This window comes from Lepidochelys olivacea, assembly GCF_965140295.1.
Source record: "Lepidochelys olivacea isolate rLepOli2 genome assembly, chromosome: 4".
Taxonomy (NCBI): domain Eukaryota; kingdom Metazoa; phylum Chordata; order Testudines; family Cheloniidae; genus Lepidochelys; species Lepidochelys olivacea.
This window is the reverse complement of record NC_140414.1, coordinates 15,198,764-15,225,058: the sequence shown is the minus strand read 5'-3', so window position 1 is coordinate 15,225,058 and position 26,295 is coordinate 15,198,764. Positions and strand designations below refer to the sequence as shown.

At 43.0% G+C, this 26,295-nt stretch overlaps 1 protein-coding gene across 1 annotated transcript in view; it reads left to right on the top strand.

The window, feature by feature from the left end:
- LOC311519190 (transmembrane protease serine 11C-like) overlaps nt 1-26,295 on the top strand; it is a gene marked incomplete at its 5' end in the record, with an annotated part of 60,531 nt that overhangs the window by 14,897 nt on the left and 19,339 nt on the right. Inside the window, 2 exons of the mRNA XM_084625477.1 lie at nt 15,335-15,402; nt 20,033-20,196. Coding sequence (XP_084481603.1) covers nt 15,335-15,402; nt 20,033-20,196 — 232 coding nt within the window. The remainder of the gene's footprint in view (nt 1-15,334; nt 15,403-20,032; nt 20,197-26,295) is intronic.

Sequence of the window (26,295 nt, the reverse complement as noted above, 5' to 3'; positions counted from 1 at the left end):
GACTATGATGGCACCCCCTTTGTCTGCTGGTTTGATCACTCTCTGGTGGTGAGATTTCAGGGACTGTATGGCTGTCCTCTTGGTGGTGAAGAGATTTTGGTGGATGTGAGTTTAAAGATTTTTACAGTCAGGTTTTTTCCTGAAGCAATCAATATAATGATCAAGCATGTGGTTTCATCTACTCTACGGTATCCAGTCAGATTATTTTTTTTCTTATGATAGTTAGTGGGGACCTGGTAATTGTGAGTGGTGTCATTTTTGTGAAAGAATTCTTTGAGGCAGAGTCTGTGGAAGAATTCTTAAGAACATAAGAACGGCCATACTGGGTCAGACCAACAGTCCATCCAGTCCAGTATCCTGTCTTCCGACAGTGGCTAATGCCAGGTGCTCCAGAGGGAATGAAAAGAAAGGTAATCATCAAATAATCCATCTCCCCCTGTTGCCCATTCCCAGCTTCTGGCAAACAGAGGCTAGGGACATCATACCAGCCCATCATGGCTAATAGTCATTGATGGACCTACCCTCCATGAACGTATCTAGTTCTTCTTTGAACTCTGGTATAGTCTTGGCCTTCACAACATCCCCTGGCAAGGAGTTCCACAGGTTGACTGTGTGTTGTGTGAAGAAATACTTCTTTTTATTTGTTTTAAACCTGCTGCCTATTAATTTCATTTGGTGACCTCTAGTTCTTGTGTTATGAAAAGGAGTAAATAACACTTCCTTATTTACTTTCTCCATAACAATCATGATTTTATACACCTCTATCGTGTCTCCCCTTAGTTGTCTCTTTTCCAAGCTAAAAAGTCCTACTTTTATTAATCTCTCCTCATATGGAAGCTGTTCCATATCCCTAATCATTTTTGTTACCCTTTTCCAATTCCAATATATCTTTTTTGAGATGGAGTGAGCACATCTGCGCGCAGTATTCAAAATCGATTTATATAGAGGTAATATGATATTTTGTCTTACTATCTATCCTTTTCCTAATGATTCCCAACATTCTGTTCACTTTTTTTGACTGCCACTGTACATTGAGACGATGTTTTCAGAGAGCTATCCACAGTGACACCAAAATCTCTTTCTTGAGTGGTAACAGCTAATTTAGACCCCATCATTTTATATGTATCATTGGGATTATGTTTTCCAATGTGTATTACTTTGCACGTATCAACATTGAATTTCATCTGCCATTTTGTTACCCAGTTTTGTGAGATCTTTGTAACTCTTCTCAGTCTGCTTTGCGCTTAACTATCTTGAGTAGTTTTGCATCCTCTGCAAATTTTGACCCCTCACTGTTTACTCCTTTTTCCAGATCATTTATGAATATGTTGAATAGGACTGGTCCCAGTACAGACCCCTAGGGGACACCACTATTTATCTCTCTCCAATCTGAAGACTGACCATTTGTTCCTACCCTTTGTTTCCTATCTTTTAACCAGTTACCGATCCATGAGAGGCCTTTCTCTCTTATCCCATGACTGCTTATTTGTTTAAGAGCCTTTGGTGAGGGACCTGGTCAAAGATTTTCTGAAAGTTCAAGTACACTATATCCACTGGATCCCCTTTGTCCACATGCTTGTTGATCCTCTCAAAGAATTCTAATAGATTTGTGAGGCGTGAATTCCTTTTACAAAAGCAATGTTGACTCTTCCGCAACAAATCCTGTTCCTCCATGTATCTGATACTATAATTTAACCAGTTTACCCGGTACTGAAGTCAGGCTTATCAGCCTGTAATTAGCAGAATCACCTCTGGAGCCTTTTTAAAAAATTAGTGTCACATTAGCTATCCTTCAGTCATCTGTTACAGTAGGTTATTTAAATGATAGATTACATACCACAGTTAGTAGTCCTGCAAATTCATATTTGAGTTCCTTCAATACTTTTGGGTGCCACCTGGTCCTGGTGACTTATTCCTGTTTAATTGATCAATTTGTTCCCAAACCTCCTCCACTGACACCTCAATATAGGACAGTTCCTTAGATTTGTCATCTAAAAAGAATGCCTCAGGTGTGAAGACTGATGCAAATAATTCATTCAGCTTCTCCATAATGACCTTATCTTCCTTGAGTGCTCCTTTAGCTCTCGAACATCAAGTGGCCTCTCTGGCTGTTTGGCTGACTTCCTGCTTCTGATGTAATTTAAAAAAAAATGTTGCTGTTAGTTTTTAAGTCTTTGGCTAATTGCTCTTCAGATTCTTTTTTGGCCTGTCTGATTATATTTTTATACTTGAGTTAATGCAATGACTAAACAGCTAGTTCTATTTATTAGATCCATTTATAAGGCACCCATCAATCTGGTATAGGGTTCACTTTACATAGCATGGATTATGAGCCATTAACAATCCCAAATTTAGGGCCATATGGTGGCGTGATTGTTAATTTTTTTATGCAGTCCTTACTCTGGCAAAGTCTAATTCAACTGAATGACCATGAGGACTAAGTAAAATAAACAACCTGTGGTGTTTAGATGCTGCATGTAATTATTAGAACTGGGAGCACTGACTGCTGGGACTCTGAAAGGACAGGAAATAGGAAGGATGGGGGGAAGTTGAGGAGGCGGAGTGAGAGCTACCGAGGGTGCAGCAGCAGCTTGGTAAAGAGGTTTCCACTCTAAAAATAAAGTCCTGTTGAAGTTTGTTAGTACCTTGCCCGGTTTCTACAACGTTTTGGCGATGAGGAGGGATCTTCTGCCTCTGAACCCACCTGCACCCTTTCTGCAAAGCCCAGGTGAGCCTCCAATTGCTTTTACTGTCTGAATCCATATGTTTGAAACTTACCTGCTTGCAATCACTGCTACAGAGATTTCTGAAGTAAGAAAGTATGCTCTGCTAATCCACTGCCTTGGAGCAGAAGGGCAGTGTATATTTTACACTTTTCCCCTTGCAGATGATAAATATGAGACTGCACTCACTGCATTAAAGAACTTTTTTGTGCCAAAAGTGAATGTAGATAAATAAATAAATCGCTACAGATTTAAATGTAAATGTACAGATTTAAATCGCTACAGATTTCAGATGTAAATAAATCGCTACAGATTTCGCCAGCGTGAGCAGAAAATGGGGGAGACTATAATGCAGTATAGTGCTTCCCTGAGGAGTCTGTAACTGGTGACTTTGGGAGTATGGCAGATGAGGAGATTAGAAACCAGCTCATTGAGAAAACAACCATGCTTAGTGTAAGAGAACGCTTACTTCTAGAACCACAATTTACACTAGAAAAAGCAATAACCTTTGCTACTCATATTGAGTCAGCTACAGCTAAAGCCAAAACAATGAGCATGGATCCAGGAGGCACAGTCCAGGCTGTGACTTCGTTGCAGAAAAGACTGGGAAGAGCAGGATAACATATTGCTAGATTGTCTGCAAGACTACTCTCTTTCAATTATGAACTGGAATATAAGCCTGGAAACCAAAATGTGGTAGCTGATGGCCTTTCTCTCCTGCCTTTGCCTTCACCAGATGGTCCACTGGAGGATGAGGACATAGTAGTTGCACTTATTACAAGCGCTCTCACTGCAGTTACAAAAGAACAATTTCAAGCCGCTTGTTCAGCATGCCCAATTCAACAAAAACTATGGGAATTTCTGACAAAGAGATGGCCTAGTAACCCTAAAAACCTTGACCCAGTTTCGTTGCCTTATTTTAGAGTTCGGGGTGAACTTTCTTTGCTCAATGGCTGTGTGCTACAAGGTACACACACTTGTGCCAGAAGAATTACAGTCAAAACTCCTACACCTGGCACACGATACTCATCAAGGAATTGTCAGAACCAAACAGTGACTACGGGATCTGTATTGGTGGCCAGGGATGGACTCTCAAACTGAAGCACTCATAAAATCCTGTGTCACTTGCCAAATGCATGATAAGACAGCAGTGACATGTACCCCTCCATTACAGCCTGTTCCTCTTCCTGAATCTGCATGGGAAAAAGTGACAATTGACATTGTAGGACCCTTTGATACTGCTCCAAGTGACTGCCGTTATGCATCCGATGAAGTGAGCTGTAGCTCACGAAAGCTCATGCTCAAATAAATTGGTTAGTCTCTAAGGTGCCACAAGTACTCCTTTTCTTTTTGCGATTACAGACTAACACAGCTGTTACTCTGAAACCTGCCGTTATACCATCACTTTAATAGACTATTTCAGTAAATGGCCTGAGGGAGCGTTTACATCGCAAATCTCTTCTGCTACAGTAATTAAGTTCCTCTCTTCAGTTTTTAGCAGGGAAGGTAACCCCAAAGAAGTGGTTTCAGATAATGGTAGTCAATTTACTTCCCTGGAGTTTGAAACTTTTCTCGCAGAGAGGGACATTTTACACAGAAGGTCATCCCTATATTACCCTCAAGCCAATGGGGAAATCGAACAGTTTAACAGAAGTTTGAAAGAGAGTTTGCAAACAGCTAAACTGGAAGGGCGATTGTGGATAACCTTCACTACTGATTTCTTGCAAGCATACCGGGCTACACGACATGCCACAATGCAAAGATCACCCACAGTTACTGCATGGGAAACAGATGAATACTAAACTGAACATTGCTGGATTGTTAAAGGCACAACCTGATGCCCCAACCGATGTGAGGAAAAACAGTTGAACAGAACCAAGCAAAGTCTAAGGCTTTCACAGACAAGTGGTGGGGTGCTAAGGATGCAAAGTTTGAGTGTGGTTCCTTCGTTAGAATACGGAAACCTGGAATTTTATGCAAAGGGGACCATAAATTCACAGCTCCTCTTAAAATCATAGAGAAGAAGGGACCTTACACCTATCGACTTTGTGATGGGCTGGTATGGAATGCCTCTTATCTTGCACCTGCCGATGCATCAAGAGGAGATTATGCCAACACCCAATCTGCATTGGATGACTTCACTGTAGTATCAACACAACAAGACATTGCACTGGAATCGGGGCTTCAAAGACAGCCTGTCAGACCCAGACGACCACCTGTCTGGACTAGAGATTATGTTATATAGTATCTACAGTGTTTTCAGTGTAATATTTCTGCCAACAGTATAGTGTCTTGTTTCATATTTGTTTCTGTGGTTAGAACAACAATGTTTATTTTAATTAGAGTTTCTTAAGAGAGGAGGGAATGTGGTGTTTAGATGCTGCTTGTAATTATTAGAACTGGGAGCACTGGCTGTTGGGAGTCTGAAAGGACAGGAAGCAGGAAGGAGGGGGAAGGAGTTGAAGAGGCTGAGGGAGAGCTACTGAGGGTGCAGCAGCAGCTTGGAAAAGAGGTTTCCACTTTAAAAAATAATTTTCTGTTGAAGTTTGTTAGTACCTTGCCTGGTTGCTACAACACAAACAAAAAGGAATCCATTGCTTTATGGAACTCATCCTTTTTAGGACCTTATGAAATCACCACCTACATATTCCCATGGTTTTAAAGAACAGAAGGTAGGAAAAAACTTGACTGCATGGAATTCCAGGGCCAACAGCTAACTGAAAAGCTAGTACGAACAGGTGTATCTTGTAAGGGACTTTAAGGACCTGGATCCAGCAAAGCACTTAAGAACGTGAGTTGTTCTTTTTGTCAGTGGAACCACTTGCAGGCTTAAACCGAAGAATGTGCTTTGCTGGATCTGTGCCTTACTGTGCCCAGGTTTTGGCTTAGGCATACATACAGCAGGAGTAGATCTTCTTGGAGCACCAGCTTCCAGGAGCTTTCCCTTTGGGACAGGGTGATGGAGTACACCCAGTGTCTGTAATTGTGGTGGTGGATAAGAGGAGAAGAGGGAGGTGATGTACAGGATGGTGGGAATTACATATTCTGAAGAGTGTAGTTGTAGCTGTGTCAGTCCCAGGATATTAGAGAGACAAGGTGGGTGAGGTCGTATCTTTTAGTGGACCAACTTCTGTTGGTGAGAGAGACAAACTTTCAAGCCACACAGAGCTCTCCTCCAGGTCTGGGAAAGGCAGTCAGAGCTGAAGAAGAGCTCTCTGTGGCTCAAAAGTTTGTCTCTCTCACCAGCAGAAGTTGATCCAGTAAAAGATACGACCTCACCCACCCTCACTCACCCTCTCTAGTATTGGGAGGAGGGTATATGAGAGTCCAAAGGTGTCTGAACTAGAATAATTTACAGAGGAAGGAGGTCTAAGGAAGAGTGGAGTAAAGCAGAGGCCTACTTTACCATACGCCTGTTTGTACCCTCCTGCTACTGCTTGTCCTGATACAGCTCTTGCTTCCATCCCCTTAGTGGATGAGTTACACCTGTGAGACCCAAACTGAGTTGGCCAAATTGTAAAACCAGCTACTGTGTGAGAGGGAGTAAATTACACATTGTGAAGTGGGCGTGAGTCTCAGCAAGCCTGGCTTGGTTTAATTTACATGTTGAAAGGGCTGGAAAAAGGTGTGAATTAGACGTGGTCTCTCCCGACCTAAACTCCCCTCTGAATATGACCCACTTTGCTAAAACTTGGGCTTAAGTAATTTCGGCCATTCTAGTTGGTGGCCAACATTTTGAACTTTACCTGGAAATGGATTTGCAGTGAGGGCAGGGTATGAGCCACTGGGGAAATATGCTTCCTCCATCTGCCTCACTCAGAAGGCAAGTATTGTAGCTACATTCTGCACTAGCCAAAGCTTTCAAAGGGCCATCAAGGCTAGTCCTAGGCAGGGGGTCTTGCAATATCAAGTCCCCAGCAATGTGGTGGTCCTATTTTTATCAAGTTTCATAAAGCAATGGGACAATATTTTTAAATATAGTTCCCTAAAGTTAGGTTCCTACGTCCTTATTTAGACAGGTGCTGGGTGCTCAGGTTACTTAGATATCTAAATGAGGACTTAGAAGTGGACTCAGTCAAAATGGTTTATTCAAAGATTTTTTTTCCTACTAACATGGTCTTTTTTTGTTTTGCTGAAGATTTGGGCTTTAAAAATATGTGCATATCCTGAAAAACTGAAAACTTTCTAGCTTTATAAATAAAGGTTCTTTATTTTTTTTTAATTTAGGATTTTTTCCTTCTCCAGCCTTTCTTCTTTTTTGCCTCTTTTCCCTTTTACAATTGGAAAAACACTGCACGTGTTAGTTTATATTTTTTCATTACACAAATAGAAGTTCTACTTCTTTCTTGGTGCCTAAATTTCAACAACAGCAAACATTTTTGTGGAGGGGAGGGGATTTCCCCCCTGAAATACACATACCATTTTTCGACAAGCTCTACTTAGGCACCCTAACGTTAACTAACTGAATAGTTCTTGTTTCTCTAAAAATATGGCTCCCTGTAGAGGTGAAAATGCTATTCTGCATGTTTCAGAGTAGCAGCCGTGTTAGTCTGTATCTGCAAAAAGAACAGGAGTACTTGCGGCACCTTAGAGACTAACAAATTTATTTGAGCATAAGCTTTCGTGGCATGTGTTACTCAAATGTGACAAAAGAGTATCCTGTTGACCCCTGCACACAGCATGGAGCTAGACTGGAATTATAACCCCAAACAGCAAAACCAAATGCCTCCCTGCAGCTCAGCCACCCGGGGAAATGTGGCTGAACAATGGAGGAAGTTGGCATGATGATGACTGATTTATTTAGCTGTTGAGTTGGAGGTTTATAACACACTCAACTTTCAGTATAAAGCTGTAGGATATAACCGAGTTGTGGTTTTACAGAGACTTGATGCACACTGTACCCTAAGAAAGACAGTAACATGCAAAAGGCATCATTTCTTTATTTGTGTCTTAAGTTCATTCAGTATTTGGGAAAGTACTTGAATATATGCTTAAAGTTAAGCACATGCTTAAGTGTCATTGAAGTCCATGGAACATACACATCTGTTTAAAATTAAGCATGTGTTAAGGTGCTTTTCTCAGATGAGATGCTGTACCGAATCAGGGCCTTAGTCAGTTACCTGTGTTTATATAGGTCTCTCACTTAGCAACAGGGGAGAGAAAAATAGTCACAAAAACCAGGGAAATGTAATTTAGGTCCCAGAGTTAGCAGATCCAGTGTGGTATCTGAAACTACTTATTAATCAATTTTTTTTGTAGTTGCCATGATTTCAAGTTGACAGTGTTCCTTTAACTAAAGCAATACATATCTCCAGAACTGCAAATATACACCCAATAGTTGCCTTAGTTTACAGTTCTTTTCAATTTCTTCTTCTTTTTTTTTTAATGGAAAGTACTTTTCCTGATGACATCCATACCAGCTGCTTTTTCATTTTCCTCTTGGGTTATCAGGGTGCAAGATGTAATAAACATTCCCTTGCATACAAGAGAGCCTGGGGAAAAGGTACCAGGAAGGATCTTTTTACAAAAAAGGGCAAAAGCAGGTCATTTGCCTGCAGGTCTAATGGATGCCCCAAGTGCATTGGACTGTTCACTGGAGCAGGGTCCCAAGTCAGTAGTGAGAAGAGGAAAGACTAGAAAGAAACTTTTTGGAACTGACCTGAGGCTCTGTTCCAGACAAATTTGTTACAGGAGCCCCTGCCAATGTATGGCTAGAAAAGATGCACAAGAAACCCAGGTATAAGTGGAGACAGAAAATGTAAAATAAGCTAAATGGCATGAAGAGCAATTACCAATAAATTGGGATATCAGATCTGGAGTGTATGATTGAAATGGAATCTTATCTTGGTTACACAGCTGTAAATCCAGAGTCATTCCACTGACTTAAAGAAAATTAAATCAGTGGAATGACTCTGGATTTACACGGGTATAACTGAGATCAGAATCTGGCCCTCATAAAAGCCTTAAGCGGTCCATAGTTGATATCCCAAGAGGCAGTTGTTTAAAACATGCCATCAACTGGGGGGAGGGAAGAATCAAACAAAAAACTGTGCATGTGTGAATTATGATTTTTCAAACCCTCACAACTAGACTACATCAAAATGAATCTTCCCAGGGATACTGAAAACCACTCTTCTCCAGTGGGCTATTTCCCTCCCAAATTTCAGCTTCTCACCTGCACCTGCTCTGGAGCTTTAGCAGTTCAAAAAACAAAATGCAAAATGTTTTTATAAAGGGGAAAGTGCAGTTAAAAAAAAAACAAACCCTCTCCTTGTTCCCCAAAGTGTCTGACCCATTTCTCTCGGAATTTGTGAAAACATGCATTGGCCCAGAAAACTTCAGCTGCAGGGTGAAAGTTTTAGAAAGTTAGTTTTGAACAACTGAAAGCAGGGAATAGGAATGGAAACACTTAGGTGACCTTAACAGTGGCTGCTACTAATCGTACTGCTGTCATGAAGCTATAATGCAATGAAGCGTCTGTCAAATTGGTTGCATTAGGGATAAAGATCGTGGTTGTTTAAATCCTGAAGTAAAATTCCCTCTTCAGGAACTAACATACTTGATAAGTGTTTTGTCCTCAATGGCTGACACACCAAGGAAGCATCCAGATGAACTCTCTACAGCAGTGCACAATCGGATTATACCTGATTATATTTCTTTGGGAGTCTCTTCCATTTGATTTCTGACATGCTTGTGATCTCCTTTGTGCATAGTCTGAGTGAGGACTACTCTTTCCTGCCCTTTCAATTAGGAGAGGTGCAGGCCCCCGGTGGACCATCCTACACTAGTTGTGTTTATCTGAGTTCTGCTGAGGATGTTCTCTATTTCTGGGCTGCCTGAAGCCCACAAATTGTTGCTGTCACCCTCTTTCCCTCCATTTTGTTTGCTTAAGGCAAATGGTGTTGCTGTGGAGTCATTACTGGCTGGCATTAGCAGTGTCTCAATTAGTAAAGGGGGTGTATCTGCTTCCAGAAAGCATGCAGAGGTCCCTCCTCCCTCAGGGATCCATCAGCTGATGCCAAAATGCTTTCCCATTACCACCCAGCCTCCATCTTCTCAAAGAGAAAGTGATTGAGGAGGACACCAGCTCAGTCCTGGCTTAAGACGTTGCTTTGGAGTGGAGAACTCACTTGTCAAACTTCCAGATGATCTGCTCCTGGCTACAGCTCTTGAGCAGTTCCGCACTGAGACCTCTCAGCTGATTTTGATGCATCCTCCATGGTATGATGCCTTGGCAAATAAGAGGCCTTGCTGAGATGTCTGGAGCTGTTCTCTGAGATGGAAGCTAATCAGTGGGGTTGGCCAACCATGTGTCAGCAATAAGGTATTTAAGATGGGATGTTCCTGAAGAACAGGTTTCTGTAGACATGCAACCTCTTGGGGCACGTCTACAGGGCAATTGGGAAGCATGCTCCCAGCTGCAGTGTAGATACACTCTTGGGGAGATCATTTCTAAACAGAGGATAGATTGTCATCAGTACGATGATGGTGCCCAGCTACACTGTAGATCTCTGCCCTGTCCATAGCCCATGGTGGCTGTACAACATTAACACACACCTTCTCACTATGGGAGCCTTTATTCCCTTCTCTTGTGATCCATTTTGTCCCCTTTATAAACTGGATCCATTTGTTTGTAAGTGTTTGTAAAATGTCACTCTCTTAAACTTTTTATTAAATTATGTTACATGGGTATATTCTCTTGTATGTAGTACACAGGGAAATGGAAGCTATCATGTGTAAATAATAACACTCATAATTGGTAATTAATATTTTAGTATTACTTTCAATTTAAAAGCTATAAAGAAAGCAATTGAACCAAATGATTAGTTACATTTTATAGTGATAGTAGGAAAAAAAGACTCAGAACAAGCTCTAGATCCAAAGGAACCAATAGGGTACAAAAGAAGAGCAGTTTCCGAACCCGAATGTGGAATAAATATATCTGACACTGGTTGGAGATATAGGACCAATGTTTGCAAGTCAATAGGACTTGTGCTCCTGAGTCATTTGGGTGCTTTTGAAAATCTCACCCACATAGTTAAGTGGGTTTTGGCAAACTTCCTAAAGGGAAGTTCCTAGCCTTTTGCCACATCCTTTGGTAGATCCTGCATCCTTAGGAATTTCCTTTAACACCTTTGGAGTGTTCCATTAGACATTAACAGAGTTATTAGAAGAAAGAACTAGTACTGATGTCTTGATGTAATTCTTAAAGGAGGAAAATTAGTGATAACATTCAATGTGTGGGGGAAAATGCCCTTTCACATTCAAGTGTGGAATTACACAAATGACAGACAGAAATCCAGTACTGGCCTTACTTGCTTACACTGATTGCTCAGGTTTGAAATGTTCAGTGTCTGTCATAATTGGGAAAGGAACTAGGACATCCTGGGTATGTCTGGCTGGATCACCTGATCTCTTTTAGTCTGAAAACAAAGACTTTTTTCCAATGGTTGACTCATATTCAGGCTAGTTTGACTCTTCTGTATGATGCAAAACAATGATTCATCCTCTGTCTATATTGGCAAGTCACAGATTTCCTGATCGGTATTTTCAGATACTGCTCCAGAATGGGGTGTATGTGGGGAGGGTGGAGCTGAGCATGTTATGAGTCCAAATTACCCAAAACCAAATGAGTTGTTCAAGCTGTCAGAAACAGAGGCAAGAAAACAAAGGATAATAAGGAGGCGCCATATCTGGTGGTATCAACATGTAGAAGTGCTCTGAAAGGCTGATGAGGCTTTCCCAGTACAGTTAGCAGTGATTCTGCCAGCTGGGAGTTGATGGCTTTTAAATAGATGGACAAAAGCTGAGAGAAAATATCTATACATCTATAGTTCTAGACATTTACACTGATGCGGGTGGGGATGTGTGTAAAGTCTTTGAACCCGATCCTCATCTGGCGTGAATCAGCACAGCTTCTTTATCTTCAGTGGAGCGGTATTGATTTACACCAGCTGAGGATCTGGACCTAACTTCTGCAGCAAGGCTCCCAGGTGTCTGTGCAGCACATCAGTGCCGAATTCTGCATCCGCCTCAGACCAACGCAGGATGGAGGGGTTTATGGAATCTGATATGAAAGCAAGTAATCCAATGCGTGCAATTTCCCCTGCACCATTTATTGTGTCAAATTTGAGATATTCTATGCTGACCCCAGGTTTTCAGTTGACAGCAGATGGCAGTTTTTGCTAACGACGGTGCAGAAATTCATGGTAGAAGGGGTCTAGGTGGAAACCTGGAGGTCTGGATAGCTACACAGGAGATAGTCATGGTACTGGGGCACTCGGAAGGAGTGGGGATGATTTAGGATTTGGACAGCCCAGAGGAGATTGAGGTCTCTGGCAGCAGGGAGGAGATGTTTTTCTCTTTTCTCATTGGCAGAAGAGATGATCTGACATATTTTGGAGGGATTAGATTCCTAGCTCCCTACCCCAGCAACACTTGACAGCATCCAGCCAACCCATTGCTATTAGTCACTGTATTATTGGTATTGCGTAGGCACCAAGAGATTGCACCCAAGACTGAAGCTCCATGGTGCAGGGCACTGTACAAACACTTAGCAAGGGAGGCCCTGCCCTACAGAGCTTCAAAGCGTAGGATCCGCCATTACACGCAACAAAGCTGGCTCAGCACCTCAGCTGCCTGTTTCTACTGACACGATCAGCAATGAAGCAGTTAACATGTTAAAGGTTTTCTTTCCAACCATAAGGGCAAGAAACATAATTAGTCAAAAGTGAAGGTTTAGTTTATAGGGCCCAATTCTGCAGCAGTGGGATGGCTCTGTGGAAAAAAAAATCTCTGGCTGCAGAATTGCAGGAAATGCAGCCCCTTGCTATATATATGCAAATCCATCCTCCATTTAAACTGTGGTGATAAGCAGGTGATGAACTGCAGAGCTATGTGATAAAGTGCATTTAGCATACACCTTCAATTGCCTCACCTGTGTGTACTAATCCGTCTCCTGCTGAACTACTGCTAACATTCCAAACCCCTGAGCAACTTCCAACAGCTGCCACTAAAAAAATAAAACCACTAAAAAACCTGCCAGAAAGTATTCCTCGTCTTTCCCCCAAATGTGCAGTTTTCACCTCAAAATTATGCTGGCTGAGTACCGGCAATATTCAGGCCTGCACCAATGTCAGATTTAGTGTCTGATAGCTCATGACAATTCAGCTAGGAACAGGAGCTTTATATCCCTGAGTAGGAAAGATCCCCAGCTTTCCAGTGGGGCACATAGCACTTGTTTCTTGACCTGAACGGTTCCAAGATATCAGACCTTTAAATGTTCTTTTTGTTCGTTGTTCTTTTTCTCTCCTTTGGCGGGCTGTACAGTTAGACATGGTTCCAAGCTAAGACATGGTTTAGCTTGGAAGGCTAAAAGATATGAAAAATCTTTAATAATACACAGTCTTAAAACTCTGTGAAGCATTTGTAAAGCAGTTTTTCTGTAATACATGTGGAGAATCCATAGTGGTATGAAGGCTTTATTGGTACTTGTGTGATGACCTGCATAGGTGAGTCGATATGCTGGATTTATGGCTTATATTTATGGATTTATGGCTTATACAACCATCTATAACCCACTAACAACGCCCCCCAGCCAAGCTATCTATCCCCCCTCCCTTCCTTTCCCCCCATGACGTGAGGGGTATTAACAGACCACTTCACCTAAATGAGCCCTTGAAATATGTGTTAACTGCATATGCTAAACAATCTGTTCCACCTTGCATTTTGCTGTGATGCTGGGAGTATCTTTCCCAGACCTGAAGGAGAGCTCTATATGACTCGAAAGCTTGTTTCTCTCACCAACCAAAGTTGGTTCAATAAAAAATATTACCTCCCCCACTTTGTGTCTCTGATATCCTGGGACCAACATGGCTACGACAGCACTTCACAGCTGACTGATGGCTTTGCAACTTCTGAGTAATGCAGTGATCCTGAACTCATGCTGATCAGACTTTGTATCAGGCCACATTGTAATACGTGTGCTTGCACTCTCTCGGGCCGGTCTTACGCTACTGCCCTTTTCAACCGGACAGGGCCCAAATGTAGGATGCAATGTGTGACAAACACCAGCAAACATCACATTTTGTGGGATTGTTTCCTTTAGTGTAAATAAACCTCTGATGTAAATAGTTTTTGACAATAAAAATGAAGGGGCAGCAGGTTGGTGTGGAAGGCAGGGACGTTGTGTGTGGGGAGGGCGTCTGACTGAAATCAATGGGACTTTGACCACTGCCTTCAGTGGGAGCTGGAGAGGCTATTCTTTCAGGACAGTCACTTGTGTGTGTGGTCCTGTTGGGATCCAGGAAGCCTGCCCACTACTAAAGGACCTCCCCCAGCCTAAGGGGAGGATCCACAGGTCCAGGATTCCAAATAATTGCGGGGGACAACTAATGAGATAACAGGAACAGGAGTGAGGTCACAGGGCTAAACGAAGGGAACTGGACGGGGACACTGAACAGAGAACCCTGGACAGTGCCCACTGCTCCTCAAAAGTGTCAAGGGAGCCAGCGGACGCCGCCCAGAGGAACTCCACCCGGACGCATGAACGGACCGAGGAGCGGAAATAGGCCCCACAGTCACAGGAAACCCCATCGGCCAGCCTTCTCTCCCTGGTTTTGTAGATGGCCATTTTGGCCAGGGCTAGGAGGAGGTTGACAAGGAGGTCCCTAGAATGCTGGAGGCCCTTTTCCCTCTGAGCTGAGAAGGGGTTACCTCAGGTCAACTAGGGACACCTGAGTCCAATTAAGGGCTGCCTGTGACCTTTACATCTGTCTTCTGGTGAGAGAGGAGGAGAAATGGGGGACAAGGTGCAGCAGGGAGAAGAGGCTTCTCCTGAGGGGGAAGGCTGCTCTCCTCCCTTTAGAGGAAACAGCGAAACTAGGGACTGGCACCCAGAGGGCAGCATAATGGGATGACACCCCCAAAAAGGGGCAGGGAAAGATATTCCCTTGTTGTGTTCCAAGTTTGTTTCTTTGTTTGGCTGAAGAGTACAGCTTGGGCTTACCCTGAGGCCCCCCAGTACACACTGGAAAATAAAACCCGAATGAGGAATAAAAACTCTCCGGAGTGGGACTGATTTATTCCAGGACCCCCACCCCCATGGCCAGAGCGGGAGCATTGAGCCCAGCTAAGTAAAGGAGGGGCCTTGCCACACGTGCATGTTAAGGGTCAGGTAAGCACAGTTCAGTCCTTGTAAAGGCACTCTGTAGGGCAAACTGATCTTAGGAGGCAAGGCTTGCGTGGATTGCAGCACTGTGTGTGATGTAGGAGAGACTTGCATGTATCTAAGAGCCAGGGGATAGCAGTGGGATGGTACTGCAATCACTGGAAATTTTTAAATCAAGGTCGGATGTTTTTCTAGAAGATCTGCTCTAGTCCAATCAGGAATTGGTTCCAGGAAGTCCTGTGGCCTGTGTTCTATGGAAAGGCAGATGAGATGATCGGAACTCTTGCTTCTGGTTTTTTATCTATGAATTTGTGAATTGTTACATGAGGAGGCAGCAGGCCTACAGCTGGATACTGTTATAACAGAGTGCCTTGTAAACACACACGCTCCGTTTACACTGAATATTTTTAACTGGTTTTTTTCCTCCCCTTTCTTTCAACAGATAGACAAGACATTTCAGAATTCTGTTTTAAGAAAAAAATATATCCGGTCACGTGTTATCAGACTGAGGTATGTAAAATTACAGCCAGGAAATCCAGGAGAAGATGTAATGGGGTGTTCATCCTGCCCCAACATCCTGTTCCAGCTCAGACTATCCTGCTGAATAGCCAGTTGTGGGGCCCCCCAAACCTCCGGTGATTGCTGTTGCCTGCTAACCCTTGCTCCAGTGGGGCTCCTTGCTGGTGCAGGGGTCTGGCCACACAGAGCTCATTGCAGGACTATAGCCGTAGGAAGTATGGAGAACAGTCTGTCTAGCTGATAGTCCACCATTACTATGCCTGGAGTTTCCAAGCGTACGATCTGAGTTGCTGGAGGAATTGGAGGGATACACGCTTACATCTCTGGAAGTCGATCCTGAAAGCGCAGTTCATGATGGTCTTTTGACCTTCGGTTAAACAAGGCAGGAATGTAATCTGCTAACCACTAAACCTCATTTGAATTGGTTGGTTGTGGCCTGTAGATGACGGAGAAGGTTGGTGAAATTTATGTACACCAAAACTAGGTGCATTGTTTTGCTGGGATCTGCAGTAGGCAGTAGCTCATACTGCAAGCACGCCACTGAGCTGTCCAAAACTGAAAGGGAGAGAGTCAAGCCTTTATTCCTTCATTATAATGTAGAATTTTATTTTTCATTTTCAGTTCTCTCCTTAAAGTGTACTATAAGGACTAGGTGCCTGGGCAGTCACAATATTACACTCACTCACATGTACTAAACCCTCAAGACAAACCAAAGCTACTTCATGATCGTATTGGTGTGGGTGGGTCCCTCCTTATATCTCCAGTCTTTGTTATTATCCTGCCTCAGGCCTCGATCCAGGAGACCGCATCAGCGGTTTAAACTCTAGTACTCGTTTATGTGTTTAGCCTGGAGGTTCTTTGGGACAGGGCAGTCGTTTGTAATTTGGCCAGGAAGTGCCATGCCTCTCTGTGGTGCACTATAAATCATACCAATGCTCATCACTTACTGAGACAGGCGACACGTCCCCTATCTCAAAGTGTTTGGCTCTGGATCTTTTAATGTACATTTCCTGGAGTGTGAGGTGGAGCTGATAAGAACATAACATAAGAATGGCCATACTGTGTCAGACCAAAGGTCCATCCAGCCCAGTATCCTGTCTACCGACAGTGGCCAATGCCAGGTGCCCCAGAGGGGGTGAACTTAACAGGTAATGATCAAGTGATCTCTCTCCTGCCATCCATCTCCACTCTCTGACAAACAGAGGCTAGGGACACCATTCCTTACCCATCCTGGCTAATAGCCATTAATGGACTTAACCTCCATGAATTTATCCAGTTCTCTTTTAAATCCTGTTATAGTCCTAGCCTTCACAACCTCCTCAGGCAAGGAGTTCCACAGGTTGACTGTGCACAGTGTAAAGAAGAACTTCCTTTTATTTGTTTTAAACCTGCTACCTATTAATTTAATTTGGTGGCCCCTAGTTCTTATATTATGGGAACAAGTAAATAACTTTTCCTTATTCACTTTCTCCACACATGATTTTATATACCTCTATCATATCCGCCCTTAGTCTCCTCTTTTCCAAGCTAAAAAATCCTAGCCTCTTTAATCTCTCCTCATATGGGACCGGTTAATGCCAGTATATCTTTTTTGAGATGAGGGGACCACATCTGTATGCAGTATTCAAGATGTAGGCATACAATGGATTTATATAAGGGCAATAAGATATTCTACGTCTTATTCTCTATCCCTTTTCTAATGATTCCTAACATCCTGTTTGCTTTTTTGACTGCTGCTGCACACTGCGTGGACGTCTTCAGAGAACTATCCACAATGACTCCAAGATCTTTCTCCTGATTAGTTGTGGCTAAATTAGCCCCCATCATATTGTATGTATAGTTGGGATTATTTTTTCCAATGTGCATTACTTTACATTTATCCACATTAAATTTCATATGCCATTTTGTTGCCCAATCACTTAGTTTTGTGAGATCTTTTTGAAGTTCTTCACAGTCTACTTTGGTCTTAACTATCTTGAGCAGTTTAGTATCGTCTGCAACCTTTGCCACCTCACTGTTTACCCCTTTCTCCAGATTATTTATGAATAAGTTGAATAGGACTGGTCCTAGGACTGACCCTTGGGGAACACCACTAGTTACCCCTCTCCATTCTGAAAATTTACCATTTATTCCTACCCTTTGTTCCCTGTCTTTTAACCAGTTCTCAATCCATGAAAGGATCTTCCCTCTTATCCTATGACAACTTAATTTACAAAAGAGCCTTTGATGAGGGACCTTGTCAAAGGCTTTCTGGAAATCTAAGTACACTATATCCACTGGATCCCCCTTGCCCACATGTTTGTTGACCCCCTCAAAGAATAGATTAGTAAGACATGATCTCCCTTTTCAGAAACCATGTTGACTTTTGCGCAACAATCTATGTTCTTCTATGTGTCTGACAATTTTATTCTTTACTATTGTTTCAACTAATTTGCCCAGTACTGACGTTAGACTTACCAGTCTGTAATTGCCAGGATCACCTCTAGAGACTAATGGTACCCATCTCAGTGATTGGAGAGGTATGCCTGCAAGAATTTACCATAATTTCTGTGTGGTTCAGCACAGGAAGTAGGGGTGGGGAAGGAAGAGGAAAAACGCAGTGTGACACGTGTGATAAGATAATCACTTGACGATAATAATAACCTTGATGCTGATGCTAAACAAAACAGCTTGCTGGAAAGGACATTTATAGCTACGGGGTCTAGATTGTGGCAGGGACCATGTGACTGTAAAATGCCTGGTGCCTTTTGAGTGGTTACTGTAGTATAAAGTAATGGGGCTCTCCATTGCCCAGCACCAGCAGATAACAGGAAAACCCAATTCTGGTTTTGAGAAGTGTTTTACTTGCTGCAGATTGTCATTGTGAGGCTGATTCAGTGAATTCTGTATAAGCCGTTTGAATCATGGTTTTTTTTAATGTATTTCCCTTTTCTGTCTATTATTTATTTATATTAAAGTAGCACCTCGAAGCCCTAGTTTTGGACCAGGACCCCATTGTGCTGGGCACTGTGATGGCCAAGATGTCACAGAATTATCAGAAGCTCTCTGTTTCCAATCAGCTTCTCCTTGCAGTCTGAGTCATCCAGTGATACTGAAACACAAAGCTTGTGTATCACAATTCATGCACAGAATCCAGTGTGAAGTAACTGATGTCACCAACTGTAGGTTGCGTCATCACTTAATGAATTGGGAAGGAAGAAGAGGCTGAGTGGAAAGGAGAGAGTCTCTTGACACACCCTCTCTTTTTAATTGGTCAGCAGTCATGGGAAAGTATATACACAAAGAGATTGGTCAGCAGTCATGGGAAAGTATATACACAAAGAGCATGTAGGAATATAAGAGTTACCATACTGGATTAGACCTATGAGTTAGGTAGTTCAATACTCTGCCTCTAGCAATGGCTAGTAACTGATGCTGCTGAGAAAGTAATAAATAAATAATGATAATGAACAAATTCAGTCCTTGTATAACTTTCCTACTTTCAATGGAGTCTATACCTGGGATCCTTTGCTGTCAATTTAGCCTTCACCGTCATTCATATGTGGAGGAGTTTCTTCCTAATCCTCTCAAGTGATGAGTTTATACCCTGGGGAATAAGTTTTGAGTACCTTACTCAGTGAGCTAGTTTCCACACTAACAAAGATCATGTACATATCAGTTCAAAATTATCCTATTCATTCTAAAATCTAGCCACAGTATTAGTCTGGCAGAACACTGACGTTATTAAAGTTACATTACATGTCTAAATGTTGGCTGGATTAAACCTGTGGTTCTTTAGCATTAATTCATTACTCTTGCCTTTTCCCAATCTTAAAAAGACCACTCCAATAGTCATTGCAAGTTACAGAGGTGTCTGTATGTGGAACCAGTTATCCACCCGTTCTTCTTAATGATACTGTTATGTTGTTAAAAGCCCCTTATGGGGAGTTGGGGGGAACTTTTCAGTTGTAACTAAAGTGGACCCTTGATTTGTTGGAGAGTTTTAGTGATTACTATGTGGTTTCTGCAGTCCTACACTGCTCCAGGGTTCCCAGGCAGAGACACTGAACTCAGTCTTGTCTCCATCCAAGTCTGGGGTGGCAGAATGGTTTTAGTCAGCCCCTCCCCTTCTGCACAGGTTTCCCCTTTGCTAAGGCCTGTAGATTCCTTTATTTGTGAGTTACTGTGGCCCGGACTTTCAAAGCTGGGTGCCTAAAATTAGCCCCCTAATACCATATATAGGCTGCTGGCACCTACACTAATTGTCTGATGTTTTCAGAATTGCTGAGTCTCCACGCATTGAAATCAAGGGGAGCTGCAGGTGACCAGGTTATTTGGGTGCCCAATACAGAATGACTGACCCGTCTCTAGGCACCCAGGGTTGGGAATTTTGGCCTGGCTGCCCATTCATAAGAAGGGCTGCTTCTCCCTGGGTGTAGCTTTTTTGCATAAATCTGTTTAGTCACAATGTCCTGGCACCTGCTCAGATTTTTCAGCACTTCCCTCTCTCTTTACACAACCTATGGCAATCTACATAATCCCTTAAATTAATTTGAAATCACTGTAGGATCTAATGAAAAACCAGGATGTGTAGGAAGAGAGAAGCAGGTAAGTCACTTACCTGTGTCTTGTTGGTTTGCAGCCCTGACATTGGCGGAGTAATGGCACAGGTTGTGCTCACGTTCCTTTTCTCCGCCACTGATAACAAAGCAGCATTCCTGGGAAAAGTCGATAGTGTCCTACAGAAGAAACTGAATAAATATTCTGGGCCTGTGAGAATAGATCTTGCATCTTCTACAATCTCAGGTAAGTGTCTCATGGCTCTGTTTTGCTCTTGGTTTGTTCTTTGTGCTTTGCCTCTCTTTGTATAATGCACATTATTTTGCGTCGTAAATGTGAGTTGTTTCCTTTGTATATCTTTTCTCAGAGGAACTCTGGGTGAAAGTCATCCCTGAGCCTAGGGCTCGAATAAAGCTTGTGTGCCCTTAAGCCTTCTTATTAGTGCTTAAGGGGGCCTTCAGTGGGCCATATGCTTTGTGCTGGCCTTTTCTGCACAGGGAGGATGAATTTCACCCCTAGGGCAATGCTGGTAGCTGTGGGAATGGACAGCCCTAGTTGGTACTGCTGAACTGCAGCCGGCAGTAAAACAAATAAGCACGCTCCTTGGCTTCCAGGGCACTTTGCTTCTTCCCTTAACCTTAGAAACGTGACACGGTGAGAGCATCTGAAAACACATTCCAGCTGTGTCGCCATGCATGGGTCAGGCTCTAAAACATCCTTCCTGACCTCCTTTCTGGGGTTGTTTTTTTTTTTGTTTTTTGGTGAGTTTCCCATCATTCCCCCATCAAACCCAGTGAATGTTTCCACTTATTTTAAAAGTTTCAGCACTGTCATTTTGGTACAGTAAAAGTTACAGAACTGTTGCTTTAAGGATCAGTTCCCTCTGTGTGCTGCTGCCCAGTTAGGAAACTTTCATGTAGATTTACGGCCTTTGTTTTGCATATGAATAGGCGAGCTTCACTTAGTCTCTCTTCCTTTGGAGGTGGGAGTTGGTTTAGACTATCCAAGGGTAAATAGCTGGACAGAAAGAAGTAAACACCTGCACCTTCCAGCACTGCAAGCTTTCTTCTTGCGCCACTTCTAAGTCACGCAATCCTCCCTGAGATGATATAATATGCTCCTGGGCGTTGTACTGCCCTGTTTTCCCGTAACAGTGCATTTAGACTATCTGTTGCAGATAAGTGCAGGCCAGACGGATATGTTGAAATTTCAAGATCAGTGCTGACAGTGCAGGAGCATTTGGTCAGACTCCATGTTTGCTGGATCCAGGGTTTCTCCCAGTCACAGATGACAGCAAGCTGCCTCTCCTTCCTTCTCTCAGCTCTTGTAATGGATGGGCTGCCTTGCAGGAATGGAGTAAGACCTAAATGTGAGCTGGCTCATGCCAAGTGTTTCCTCAGGAACGAGCCATTTGTAACCTGTGATGTGGAGAAGTGGGAGACTCCACTGGTTTAAAAATCAGACCGATCACCCCCCTGCCAGTGAGCTTTGTAGCAAAAGTTCTGCTTTGTATTATTATTTATTATTATTCATATTCCAGCAATGCCTACAGATCCCATTCAGTGATCAGGGTTCCATTGTGCTAGAACGTGTATAAACAAAAAAACTAAGGTCCCTGACCCAGAAAACTCACCATTTGGGATTTCAACCATATGCAGCAGGTGAACAATGCGACAGATGGTGGTGGAAGGGGATGAGGGCGGACTAGGTAACAGAGAGAGAGATTTGCATAAATTAGAAGTCTCAGTGGTCTCCGCAGTTGTGGGAGGCTGCCAGCCTATCTGACAGCAGGGAGGAGTCATTTGCAGGTTTAAGGCAGAGGTAGGTTCTAAGGAGGGATTTTAGACGAGCAAAAGGTGCTGGCTTTGTGAGTTTTGTTAGCGAGTTCTCACACTTCAGGAGCTGCAGAGGGGAAAGCACAGTGGTTGCCTGATCAGCTGCGTATAATCAGAATCTAGTAAATGATGGGAATTAGATAAAATGATGCAGAAGCTTTGTGTTTCTAATCGACAGATGCATCATGGCCAGGACTGTTAGGATACTATAATTGCTTGCAGTAACTCACTAGTTAAATGGAATCAGATTGTTCATTAAATACTCTATTACAGCAAGATGATGTCTCAGAATAGGTTTTATCAAGTTATCTGATTACTTATAGGATGAGAAGTACTGCGGCTAATCTTTGTGTTGCTTTTTCTTGTCTACCCTGATCTGAATGTGAAACAATGATGACAGCATAGTTCTAGTATTCCATACAATGTGCAGTTTACATATGTGATGCAAAGACAATGTAAACATAAAACAATGCCCTGCTCTTTCTGGGAAAGAATAATAAGAGTTTCCATTTGGGATCCACGCCTCGGCAAATAAATAGATTTTAAGCAGTTCTAACAATCCTTTAGAGTGACAGATGGACTTATCCGAGCCTTCCAGACCTGAGTATCCCTGTGCTTTGGAGGGAGCTAGGTGATCTGGAATGTTTGCACCCAGATCCAAATGTTTTATGTTTCGGCATTATCCCTGCAACAGGCAGAAGTGAAATCCTTCAACTGAACTTTGGGGTGTCTGGGAGTCCCGAGGAAGATCTCAGGTTTGCAGTTTAGGCCTAACTATTTCAAACAACATGTAACACAAAGTGCCCTATCCAGCATCAACCTTTAGAACAAAAAGGACAAGTAAATTCTGAGGGCACCAAGCTTTTGCCCCGGTTCTGAGGTATCCTTACCAACTTCTGCCTCATTCCATCTTATTTCTTGTGGCTCTTACAAAACATAAGGGTATTCCTATGCATATTCTTAATGGCTTCTTAAAGCCATCATAGACCCTTTCACTGTATGTCATTTACCAAAAGCCTGTGGGTTTGTGCCATAATATGTAAAAAAGCATCACTAACTGGCTGAACCCTTATTGAAAATCCAGGTCAGGTACTCATTTGCATGGCACACTAGGAGGTTCCAATAGGGAGAATGAGTAAACCTTCCTCCTAGTATCTAATCAGCTTGTTGTTCAACACTATGTCTCAACTTGTACTTGGTTCAAAACTAGTGATGCTGGGGAGCAGCTGGAACAAAGTGCCCGTGAGTCTGGTGCCCCATCGGTGATCCTGCAGCCGGGATCAAGGGCAGCTTTGCAAAGCTGGGGTGAAAATTCACCAGCTCGGGCACAACGTTTGGTTTGCCCTCCCATACCAGAGTGGTGGAGACAGATCTGTTGGGAAGACTGACAGTATTGTGCTAGTCTGTTGACAACAAAAACACCTTGCACCAAGTCAGCCAGGAAATAGGAATTTTGCAAAGCTGAAAAAAGGGACAAATACAGCAGGTGTCTATGTTTTTTCTCATCATTACACACTGGAAAGGAAATAGTATTGACAGAGAGATCTGCAGAAACAGATTAGATTTGGTAGATAATATACTGAAGATACTACAGTTATACTTAATAATTTGTAATTGTATTTAATATTTCTGCAGCAGAAAGATAATGGTGTCTTTGTACACCAAACACAGTAGAAAATACAGAGATGTCTGGAATCTCTCATCTGCTTCTGTGAGCTCCTGGGAGATATTCCAAAGCTTCCTGTCTCTTCTCAATATTATGCCTGCTTCTGCAGGTGCAGCTGGAAGCCAGTCAAGCCCGTATTCTTTTGTGGGCTCCAGGTAGGCTGCAGTAGCTCATAGTACAAGTTCTCCTAGAAGAGAAAGTAGGTCCCATTTTCACCAGAAAAGTCCCATTTTCACCAGATAACAATAAGGCAGCAGGAGGGGAAGATAGCAATGATAGGTGCCTTAGAAACACCTGAGGTAATAGATTCATTCTCCTACTGACAATTGGTGTGGAGAGGGATGTGAATCATGGCCCAGTTTCTTCTTCCTTTGCAGAACTGGTACCAGAGGAGAAGGCGTACATGGCCTAATTTCTTTCCCTTCCTCCCACCCTTTCTCAGTCAGCAGGATTAGAAGGGGAAGCAATTCACAGCCTGATCCCTTCCCCACTCCAGCAAGGGGACCAAAAAAGGAAGGCAATAACTAACCCATTTTCCCCTCTCTGCCAGGTCGCAGGCCTTGCCAAGTGCAAAGCTGCCTATTTGCTTCTGTCTGAAAAAAAAAAAAACTAGTTGGAAGATCATTGGTGCCACACCAAAGTAAGCAGAACGTATTCTCATCTGTCCCAGAGCCAGAGGTTTTGACCATGAACAACATGGGTCACAAATTGGTTTCATATAAGAAGACATCTATTATTATTTTTATTTATTTATCTACCACCCAAAACTTGCTAGATGCTTTACAAGCACAGAGACCAGCATCTAGGAGGTAGATGGTCTCACTTGTCCTGATTGGACCCTCCTTTGTTACCATGCAGATGAGTATCTGACCTGGATTTTTCCTGAATACTTAATTGGGTTATGTCTCAAATAGTGTATTTGGCAGCCTGCATATTTCCACTTGGATACAAGTGACAACAACCTGGAGGAGAAAAGTAGATCATACATCCCCACTCTGAAAAAGCACATGGCGCTATCAAGACCTGATGCTCACATGCCCTTGATCTGGCATTGCTGATATGTTTCAGTATTGACCCCTGCACTGTTTAGAAAGGCTGGGTGGGCTGGAGTGTAGGAGACTGAACAGAGGCAAATTTCTTTTAACATTTTATTCTGTAAGGATTTGCTGCATGGTTAAGGTGCTGCGCTGGAATTCAGGAAATCAATTGGGCAAGTCACTTAGGCACATTGACACTGCAATACAAGACCTGCGGCACAGCCGTGGCTAGCCTAGCTCAGCTGGTTCAAGCTTGCGTTGCTTGGGCGATGGGGCTAAAAGTCACTGTGTAGATGTGTGGGCTCAGTCTGAAGCCCAGGTGATGGGGATGGGTCTCAGAGCCCAGGCTCCAGCCCTAGCCCAAATGCCTAGACTGCTATTTTTAGCCCCGCAGCCCAAGGCGATTGACCCAGGCTCTGAGACTTGGTGCCACAGGTTGTTTTTACTGCAGTGCAGACATACCCTGAAGCTCTCTGTGTGCTTCCTGTCTCTGCCCTTTGTCTGTCTTGACTATTTACTTTGTAAGCTCGTTGGGATTACATGTTTGTGCAGTGCCTGGCACAATGGGGTCTTTAGATGCTTCTGTAATAATAATAATTGCCCGTTGGTTGCAGTCAGTAGTGGTCATAGAGCCTAAACTGGTGGTTAGTTTACCACACTGAATACCTATGCTCAAGTGGCCAGTCTCCCAGAGCAGTCTGAGTCAACACCAGAGTCTAGTGAAGTACAGGGCTCTGCGTGACACTCTGCTTTCTCCCTGTACCCTCCCTTCATAAACATGACGGACTGCTCTGGAAGTGTGTTGTTGTAGTAGCCAGGCAAGGGACTAACACACTTCAACGGGACTTTATTTTTTAAAGTGGAAACCTCTTTTCCAAGCTGCTGCTGCACCCTCAGTAGCTCTCCCTCAGCCTCTTCAACTCCTCCCCCTCCTTCCTGTTTCCTGTCCTTTCAGACTCCCAACAGCCAGTGCTCCCAATTCTAATAATTACAAGCAACATCTAAACACCACACGTGTCTCATTTACTGATACTTTCACTTTGTCAATCAGACACGATGCCAGGAGATTCCATGTCTTAAATTACAGATTCACTGAGAGGAAAACACAATAGCTTGTATGACATGGATGGCAAATAGTACTTATGACCCAAATGGGAGACCAACGCTTAGGTCCTAAAGTGATAGGTGTTTTAGACAGATAGACGTATAAGAAAAACATGGGACAAAAATTGCACAAAGGATAAGTCAACTTTGAAATAATTCAAGGAACTTTTATTTAACCATAATTAAAGTTTCTACAGCCTCAATTTCAGATATACTTGACAAGAGTATATCTGATGTACACTATTTTCATTAATAGCCAGTGAAATAACACCCCATACTGGGTCAGACAAATGGTCCATCTAGCCCACTATTCTGGCTTCTGACAGTGCCAATGCCAGACGCTTCAAAAGGAATGAATATTACAGGGCAATCATCAAGTGATCCGTCCCCCTGTCATCCCGTCCCAGCATCTGGCAGTCAGAGGCTTAGGGACACCCAGAACATGGGGTCGCATCCCTGACCATCTGTGCTAATAGGTATTGATGGACCTATCCTCCAGGAACTTATCTAAATACTTTTTTTGAACCCAGTTATAATTTTGGCCTTCACAATATCCCCTGGCAATGAGTTCCACAGGTTGACTGTGCGTTGTGTAAAGAAGTACTTCCTTTTGTTTGTTTTAAACCTGCTGTCTATTAATTTCATTGCATGCCTCTGTTTCTTGTGTTACATGAAGGGGTAAATAACACTCCCCTATTCACTT